Source organism: Lygodium microphyllum, chromosome 23 (assembly GCF_053477565.2).
Source record: "Lygodium microphyllum isolate KBCC chromosome 23, Lygodium_microphyllum_v1.1.10, whole genome shotgun sequence".
NCBI classification, from domain to species: domain Eukaryota; kingdom Viridiplantae; phylum Streptophyta; class Polypodiopsida; order Schizaeales; family Lygodiaceae; genus Lygodium; species Lygodium microphyllum.
In genome coordinates this window covers 112274010-112283292 of record NC_141157.1, presented here as the reverse complement: position 1 = coordinate 112283292, position 9283 = coordinate 112274010, and the positions used below count along the sequence as shown (strand labels likewise).

The window sequence follows — 9283 nt, the reverse complement described above, 5'->3', positions numbered from 1 at the left end:
CGTAGGGGTGTTGGCCAAGGCTTCCAATGGCGACAGGAAGGGTTGCATGCTCTCCACCTGGTGGCAAGAACAGTCAGTTCCCGCCTAGAGGTGGTGGGAAATGGTCACACACGTCTTATCAATGCATCAAGTCCAATATATGTCATCTCAGCCTTCTCTTTCGGAAATCATAATCTTTTAATTTATTTCAGCTTTACCTTTCTTTAACATGCTTGTAATTAGTTAACACTAGTATTATAGCAAAAGAGCCACAATTCCCGCTAGATGTTTACCTTTTTAGAATTGCCATTTCTCTTTGAATATATCTTATCAAAGAAATTTCTTTCAAACATTTGTAATCAACACAAAAAAGGACTTGAAAAAAAGTACTAGATGCTTTTTGGTTAATAAAGTGTTTTTTTGGAGGCATCTTCGATAGTGGTTCAAGAAAAGACGATTCGATTTGATGATTTCCTAAATAGCTTTCTTAACAAAATTCTGAAACTTTTCATGAAACATACTTTCTCGCACAGTCTCACACACAACCAATATTTAGAATAGATATAGAACAATGGAATGAAAATGGACCGACAAAATATTCTGTACAGCCTGAAGATGTACGGCTTCACATCTTCATTCAGAAAATAATCCAAGGTTCAACAAAGGCTTTCAACATATAACTAACTATATCGCATAACTGTGCTCCTTCTGTATAGAAGTATCGCATCCAAACCCATTGTCGAACTTTGCTGAGCTTGTATTGCAAAAAGACATGGTCAGCGAAGTCTCTTCTCATATTAACATCTTGACTTTTAAGGGATAGCGACGGAGTAAACTTTTCATTGGAAATCAATTCCGTATGCCACCATTCTGTGTCGAATAAATTCCTTCTTCACCATACATCAGTTTAGAAAAGAGACATGATCTTAGAGATTACATGGAAAAGCCGTCATGCAGTGCAAGTAACCCAATTTATTTGGAATCTAAGACATGAATATATCAATCCCAAACTCTAATGCAGCCGTCAAATCTGGGCACATATCCGAAAATACTTCGCAATGTAAGGCCTGAATTTAGTGATTGCATTCGAAGTTAAGGCAGCACAAGTGTCTGTTTGGCGACGTAAGACATGCAGCAAGCCACAAGAGCCTTTAGGGCTTTTTGAAAAACAGTGCTTGCCCTGAAGAAGAACAAGCAAGAAAAGAATCGATATGAAGAAAGAAGTGAGGAGGAGCAAGAATCACCAAGAGGAAAGTGCCGTGGAGAAATAAGATTTTGATAGCTCATGAAAAATTTTCTTTTCAGGCCTGATCTTCCTGCACCGCTCTAACACTTGAAACATTAGCATTAGCGACGACTATCACTTGAAACATGGTGCCATGGCAAAGTATATAGACCAATCCTTTACACAACCTGGATAACATGCACATTGTTGACCTCACTAAAGAAATAAATATTTGTACGAATTCTTGCAATACCTCAGAATGCATGATCTTACTCACCATAATGGAGTAAGGAGAGACTTTGAGGGAAAATAAGAATGAAAGCACCTTCCATGCTTAAAGTATTAGCAACCGTTACCATTTGAAACATGGTGTAGTCGCAGAGTATATAGACTAACCCTTTATACAACCTGGATAGCATGCACATCGTTGGCCCTACTAAAGAAATAAGTATCATTCCACATGCTCACAATACATCAGCATGCATGATCTTAGTTACTCACCATGGAGCAGTAAGGAGAGACTTTGAGAGAAAATCGTCTAAATCACGAATGAAAGCACCTTCCGAATTTGAGGGCTTTCGTGGTGATTGAAGATCGTACAACTATGTCAACACGAATGATCCTCTAAAAGATGAATGAAAGCTATTTTCAAGCACCCCACTAGACCTTTCTAGTGGCGATTTGGACACCATTGGAGTTCGTATAACTATGTCAAAGAACTTCTCTTTATATGACGTGAAGCGAATCACTTACGAAAGTTGTGCTTCCACGGTCCACCATTCTACATCCGTGATGGGAGCATGCCCTAGAATTGATGGCTTATTGTATACTACGATATGTCCATCGCATTCAGCTAGTTTGAAGTAGATGATACACGTAAGAAACTGATTAATGTCCTGAACTTTGATTGGACTTGCAGCATTGTCTTTAGGAAATACATTTGTTTTGCATTGTCATTGTAAACCTGTAAGATACCTCTATAACCAATAGGCATATCGCTTGTAGAAAACAATAAAAAGTCAGCATCATAAGACCAACCTTTAAGCAGTATCAAGACTACTGTTCATCAAGGTTTAGCAAGCATGAAATGATACTAAATAAGAGTCTAGTATTGTTCCTAAACTCAGATTTGATTTAAAACAATTGCCCTGGCCATCACGATTCTATCTTCGATCTCTTTGAGGTGCACCTGCAACTCTACCATATTCGCACTAAAGCCAGTTTCCCTCTTGACAATGTCCTCCATCGCAAGTCTAAGCGCGAAAACATCAGGATTGTTTCGTTGAGCAAGCTTGATGTCCGAAGTTATGCTCTGTAGTTTGACCTGTGCATTAGATACAAGGTTCCGAATGTCCTGAAGGTCGTTGATAGCCATGACAGTACCAATCTCCAGGGATAAAATCAAATCCCGCTTGCCTTTGACCTCGCTTTCATAGTTTTTCCACATAGATTTGATCCAAGAGCCCATAGCTGTCAAAGGGGCAGAACAAGCAGCAGCTAGAGCTGGAGCAAGGTGAGGCACTGCCAAGCCTGCAGTAACCACTGAGCAGATCAAAACGGCAGCTACCACTGCTCCAAACAAAATACTCGACAGCTTGGACCACAACCGCACATTCTTCAGTTTCCTGTCCAGCTTTCTCTTGCGCTCCCTGAGTAGCTGCAGTAACTCCACGTGCATTTCGAGCACTGCTTTCAATTTAGCAAAGAACGGCTCGCCGAAAGGATCCTCCTGTTCGCTAAATTTGTCAAGAAACTTAAGGATCTTCTGCACTTCGGTGTCAGTGGGATCTCTATCTGTTGGCATAAGTCCACAAGCCACCTCGAGCGCCATGAGGTTGCATTTAGCATTCGCAATGCAGCCGTAAGCAGTGGTGCAAAACTCCAAGGTAGCTTGACTGTTCTCAAAGAACTGCCTGACAAGCGGAAATAGTTCTTTGCACCTAAATGCATCTTCCTTGTACTGCAGGATTACCTCCATGACGTCACGATCAACCTCCAGCAGAGAGCTGGAGAGTTCCTTCAAGCAAGTGAAGGTGAGGCTGCGCCGCTGGCCGTCGATTCCTCCATTGGCAATGGCGTTTAAGGCTCGGTTGGTCCGCTCTCTGAGATTGTTGTCGAAGGCTTGCACATCAGCGTCTGCTGCGCAGGCCGCGTCATACACTGTGAAGTCGAGAGGCTCGTCCTGGTCGACGACACGACCGGCCAGGATGTTTCCCATGGATGAAGGCAGTTTCGAGTATATAACTCGGGAATGCAGGCTGTAGTGTTAAAGGTGCTTAAGGTGCTTGATCGCGAGGTAAAAGAATGGAAAGGCAATGTAATAAAGCAAAGGTTGAAACGTGTGCAGGAAGGACGTGCCGCTATGGCAGCTCGAGCAGGAGCAGAAGATGGAAGGACGAGAGGCAGCACAGGCGGAAGAGTGCCGCTATGGCAAGCTCCAGCAGGAGCAGAAGATGGGAGGACCCAGGCGGGGGGGGGGGGGGGGGGGGGGGGGGCGCAAAGGCAAGATGATGCACGTGCGAGGAAGGACGAGGGACGGCAGGAGGGGAGATGAAGGGCCAAAGCTTTCGGCAGGTGCTGGCGATGGAGGCCAGCGCGGGGCTAGGGTTTCCCGCGGGAGAAACAGGAGCTAGGGTTTTACGGCATTGCGATGGCAAAACGGCAGAATAGGAAGACGAAGCGACTTTCAAGCGAGTCCCCGCCAGCTGCAAACCAGGAAGAAAAGAGAGGGAAGAGAGCGAGCCACCAGAGGAAGCAACTCTGAACTTCCGAACGGGAAAAAAGAACCGGCGCGTTCCCTACCTGATGACGTGGCTCCCGAAACTCAGGGCCACGACTTTAGTTTGGACGCTTTTTCTCCGTCCTGCCACGTCATCATCAGCTCGCCCTCCCGAGCACTGCTCGCGAAAAAAAAAATTTCCCATCCAAATGGGGAAAAAAGAATGAAAACCGATTGTGGGAGGGAAATAGACAATTTTATAACTAAAATGTTAACAAAAAAACCGGTTTTCATCAAGGTGAGCTTCAATTTCAATCGATTTTTTGAGAAGCTTGTCTAGAAAAATACACTAAATGACAATTTTTTTGTGAACGTTACTCTGGAGTCCTAAGGTCTCAAAATAAAGTGATGCTACATGGTAACACCCTCACACGAGAACTTCTTTTCTCATTGCCATGCCCATTACCATTTGGGGCGGGGGGGGGGGGGGGGGAGAGAAAAAATACTATTATTTTCAGTAATCACCAAAGCACCAAAATCTTCCCGAATCTGCCATTGGTTCCTAATTCTTCCCCCACAATCCCATATGTCAAGGTCTTAAATACACCCACTTTTGTCGAGGAGAGAGGGCTCCTCTCTCTCACTCACTCACCCTCCCTCTTGTTTCTTTTTCTCTCTCTCATATGGCATAGTAGAGAGCTCTCTCTCTCAAAAAGAAATCAAATAAAAAGGAAATAGAAACCATTCAGCATGTGACAAAGAATGCCCGATAGTATTACAAGAAACGATCGGTTGTGGCAAAGAAAAGACTCAATGATGTGTTGCCAACTAGTTGATTGAGGGGCACTCCTCCACATTAGGTGGTTGGCATGCATGAGTGCATGCATCTACAAAGGCAAGACTTCCAATCATTTCCATCGTCTACAATAACTATATCTAGTTGCACCATTTCTATAATCTATTCTTTGAAAACGTTTGCTCCATTGATCATGTAAGCTTCTAATGTTGCCCTTCTCTACTTGCAATTCTTAGACGAGGTTGTTGTTTGATCCAATGTGGCTAGGTGCATCTTTGTGCTCTTCAACCCACACTCTGCTTATTCTCCATATGTGTGGTATTTGCTTTGGAGCCATAATGCTTACTCTATATTTATATTGGATGAGGAGGTGAAGAAGAAGAATGTAGATTGAAGATGTGTTGAGAAGCATACCATGCCAATAGGTTAAAGGCTTGAGAGAGCAAGTGATCAGCCCAGTTCTGAGGGTTAATATATGCTTATCCAAGGTCTCAATTACAAGCAAAGGTGCACTTGACATTATAGTGGAGGCTCTAATTAAGAAGTGGCCAATGGCAAATTTCATCTAATTAATTGATTGAGTGGAGGCTCTTATTGAGATGTGGCATACAAAAAATTTCATCAAATCAATGAAAAAGAAGAAGCAACACAAAATTTGGTCTTCATTTTATAATTAAGCTTCAAATTAGAGGTGATCACTGATGATTGAGATGCAAAATATGGTGAAGATTAGAGGTGATGAAGATTAGATGATGAATTTAAGATCTTGTCCACAAAGATTGAGGTGAAGAAGCAACAGCAAAGGAAGAAGAAGATTGTTGCATTACGAAAGGCCAATGTTCAATTTGATTAAGAAGGTAACACAAGTGCTCTTCTTCACAATTTCACGATGTATTTCTTGGCCCTTAGTAAGTGCTGCAAGTTTCCCACGAGCTTTCAATAGCCTATGTCAACCAAGGGAACAATGTCACTATCTCCACAAAAGATCATGCATCCTCTATGTCAATATTTCCATTTTTATCACAATTTGAGACTTGAAAATGTCACATTTGGACAATGGATTCTCTCCTCTCATGGAATATTTTCAAGTAGGAACCTAGCAAAGTTTGTTGTTTGATCCCTCAATTGGAATCTTCTAGAAGAGATGATTCTTGGCCTTCTTCACAATTATGATGAAGGCTATTGTTGACTATTCCCAATTATAATTGCTAGTTATGACAGGTTTGATTGGAAGCAAAGAAAACTCACGTAGCCCAAAAGATCGTCAATCTTGAAGGGATACTTGTAGCATAATGCATCCTTCTCCGCACTTTAAAAGTAGAAGAATCGAATGCCTTTTCACTAGGGATTAAGGCAACTACAAGCCTTTGAAAGAATTAAGTTTCTTGTGACTCAAAAACCAATTCTCATAGTTTCGAATCTTTAAAAATTTTTTGAAGTTCACTGTGATGCTTTTGGCAATTGCATTGGAGTTGTGCTTAACCAAGAGCATCATGCAGTAGCATTTGAGAGTCAACGCCTCAAGGATCAAGAGCTACATGCTCCAGTATATGAGAAAGAGCTTATGGCAGTGGTACATGCTCTTCAAGTATGGAAACACTATTTACTTGGTGTAGATTTTGTTATTAAAATAGATCACCAAAGTCTAAGATACTTCCTTACTCACACTCAAAGTTCACAAGTGTCTTCTTTGATGACATTCTAATATTTTCACAGTCTGAAGAGCATAGGAAACATATATCTATTGTTTTTCAAGAGCTTCGTAAGCACATACTATAGGTCAATGCTAAGAAGAGTGAATTTTTCCTTTCGAAAATTCATTACTTGTGCCATATTATTTCTCACTATTTGGTGAGAATGGATCTTGAGAAGATGGAAGAACTCATAATTGAATCATACTTCTTTGTATGTCCCTCGAACTTGAAACTTAGGTCTTCCATTGTGTTGATTTTGCAATTCTCTTCCTATATGATTTGTGTCTTTTTTGTTGCTATTAGGGAAATGTGGTTGCATCCATGTCACATGCCTAGAAAAATGACTCAAGGTGGATGGAAGTAACATGATCTAAGACATGATATTAAACATAGATAAATGGAGACTAAAATGCAAGAACTTTCTTTCAGATAAATAAAGAAAGGGAGCTCATACTCTCCTTGAATCTCATAGAATGTTACTCTCTTCTCATGCTAAATAAGCTATGATGAGGTCACTTATATAGGAAGGCACAAATGGGATGGGTGCACCATGAGTGACCTCATGCTTCTACTATATAAGCAATGAGGTCACTATCTTATCCTAAACCTAGAGTCTATTCCTATGAGCCAATTTATAGAGCCACTCTTTCCAATGACCCTCCTTGGCAATCTTTGGGTGAAAGCTTATTGATCTTCATTTACCTAGACTCTCTCTCTCACCCTAAATGTGAGATCCGGGTGCCTATTGTGGAAGTTATCCCATCAATTCTTTCCTCAAATGCCATTTGTGAAAGTAGTCTTCCTTGTCTAACATAATCTCTTCAATATTCAAGGTTGTGGAGGGGCCCTAACTTCTGTGCTTGCTACAACCATCAATCTAAGCTAAAAGGGTTGCCTTGCTCATATTGAATTACCTTCCACACTCACACATGGACATGCCTTCTTCATGGGCTAAAATTGCTTTTGCCATGTCCTCCTCACTCCATTGAAGCACCATCTCTTTGGCTATGGTTTGGCACATTGTGTTCAAGAGTAAGGAGCTAGGGGTGTTTGACTTGGAAGTTGTGGGGAATTGGGCAAATCCCCACAATTGGCTTTGTGCATAGTGATTGTAGCCCCTCTTGTTGATGAAATACTTCTTGTAAGAGTACTTTGCCTTTGAATTGAACCTAATGCATTGGAAGTTGTTATAGTTTTCTCAAAGATGTTGTGCTCATAATAGGTGAATCTCAATGTGTAGAGGCTTTGGGCATTTTAGACGATGCTCACCTTTTTCATGTTGTAATTCTTCTAGGTTGAGCTCCTTTGTTAGGAGTCTTAGTGCTCATAGGAAAAGGGCATAAGGCACAAAACATCTTTTGGTGGAAGTGAATAAAGATCGTCCCAACCTCTTCTTTCTCAAGGGAGTCTAACTATAAGGCATGGTGAATTGTCTTGCCATGATTTGAAGTATGTGTAAACAAATACAATACCAAATTCTCATATGTGAGTAGTTGTTTCACATTAAAAGGGAGCTACAAATTTGCCTACAAGACAACTTAGATAAAAAAAAGTAGCAAAGAAAACAAATGGTGTTGCAAATAGCTCAACTTTGAAAGTAGTAGAGAAGCCAATTAGTGATGCAAATGGCTTAGCTCCAAAAGCAGTGGAGGAGGCACATTAACTTGATTCAAACTAATAGGAACTTGTAGTCTTCACAATGTACTTTGTGCTTAGGATGTTGTTGTGCCTCAATCTAAGATTTTTTATCACTAATCTCTTGAATAGAGTGCTTGAGCTTACTTGAGGTGGGTTGCAATTTAATTGGGAGAGGCGGATAGATTGGTGTGTCCAGTGGCTTGTCTATTGATGGAAGCTTAGTAGCTATGGCTATTCTTGATCATTTGGAAGAGCAAAGGCAAGAAGGATTTGCATGGATGCCCCCATAAGTGCGAATCCTACTACCATGTTTATCCACTAGCTGATTTGTGTAGAGAATATGTGAGAAACAAGGATGGATGTTCAAAGAGACAATGGTTGTGCTCACACAATGAAGGGAAAGTAGTGCTCATTGACTTTGAATAGAAGTTGGGACTATGAGGTTGAAGATGCATTGCCTTGGTAGATTTTACACAACTTGATTGTAGAAAGCTTTGCATTAGAATCTTGCCTTGTTTTAAGCTATTTTAAAAAAGATGGCTCAAATTTGTAATTTTTAAATATAACCATGCTTAGTTAGGAAAATTGAAATTGAAATTAATGATAAATATGGATTGAAAGCAACACATTAAAAGGCACTTTTTGCGGACATTATGTTTTGTAGTCTATTTTGTAAATTTTAAATATAACCATGCTTAGTTAGGCAATTTGAAATTGCAATTAATGATAAATATGGATCAAAAGCAACACACTAGAGGGCACTTTCTGTAGTCATTATGTTTCTACTTGTTTTTATGCGGGTGGGGATCCAAATCAACAAGGCATCAAGGGAAAGGATACATGGGTCCTGTACAATGATAGCTTGGAGTGTTTAAGGATACATTGAGGACATGTTGCAAGTGTCTCTTATCTTAGCCCATTGCACTACAAGGAAGAATAAGCTTTGTTTCTTTTTTAGCACTCTCCTAAATTTAACATGATGGTAATGTGCTAAATTTGTCTCTATATGGGGGTTCATTACTTTACCAGCCCCCTTACCCTATGTTAGGTTGAGGCACCTAGATGTGCTAGAATTATCGTGGTACTAAGACAGTGATGCTATAAGTTATACAATTTTATATGCCTTTATTTAGCTATTCAAAATCAATGGGTGTCCTAATTAACTAAAAAATATAGGACTACAAACTAAGTTCGAATGAATGCATGTGAACTAGTTTCAAGGCATAGAATTG

General features: G+C 40.6%; 1 protein-coding gene across 1 annotated transcript; it reads right to left on the bottom strand.

Moving 5' to 3' along the window:
* Window positions 1–1509: 1509 nt before the first annotated feature.
* On the bottom strand, window positions 1510–3691 carry LOC148016627 (UPF0496 protein At5g66675-like). Its single transcript, XM_087664106.1, has one exon. It carries the CDS (start codon window positions 3420–3422, stop codon window positions 2328–2330), a length of 1095 nt encoding a protein of 364 aa, XP_087520232.1. The 5' UTR covers window positions 3423–3691; the 3' UTR covers window positions 1510–2327.
* Between the last annotated feature and the right edge of the window lie 5592 nt (window positions 3692–9283).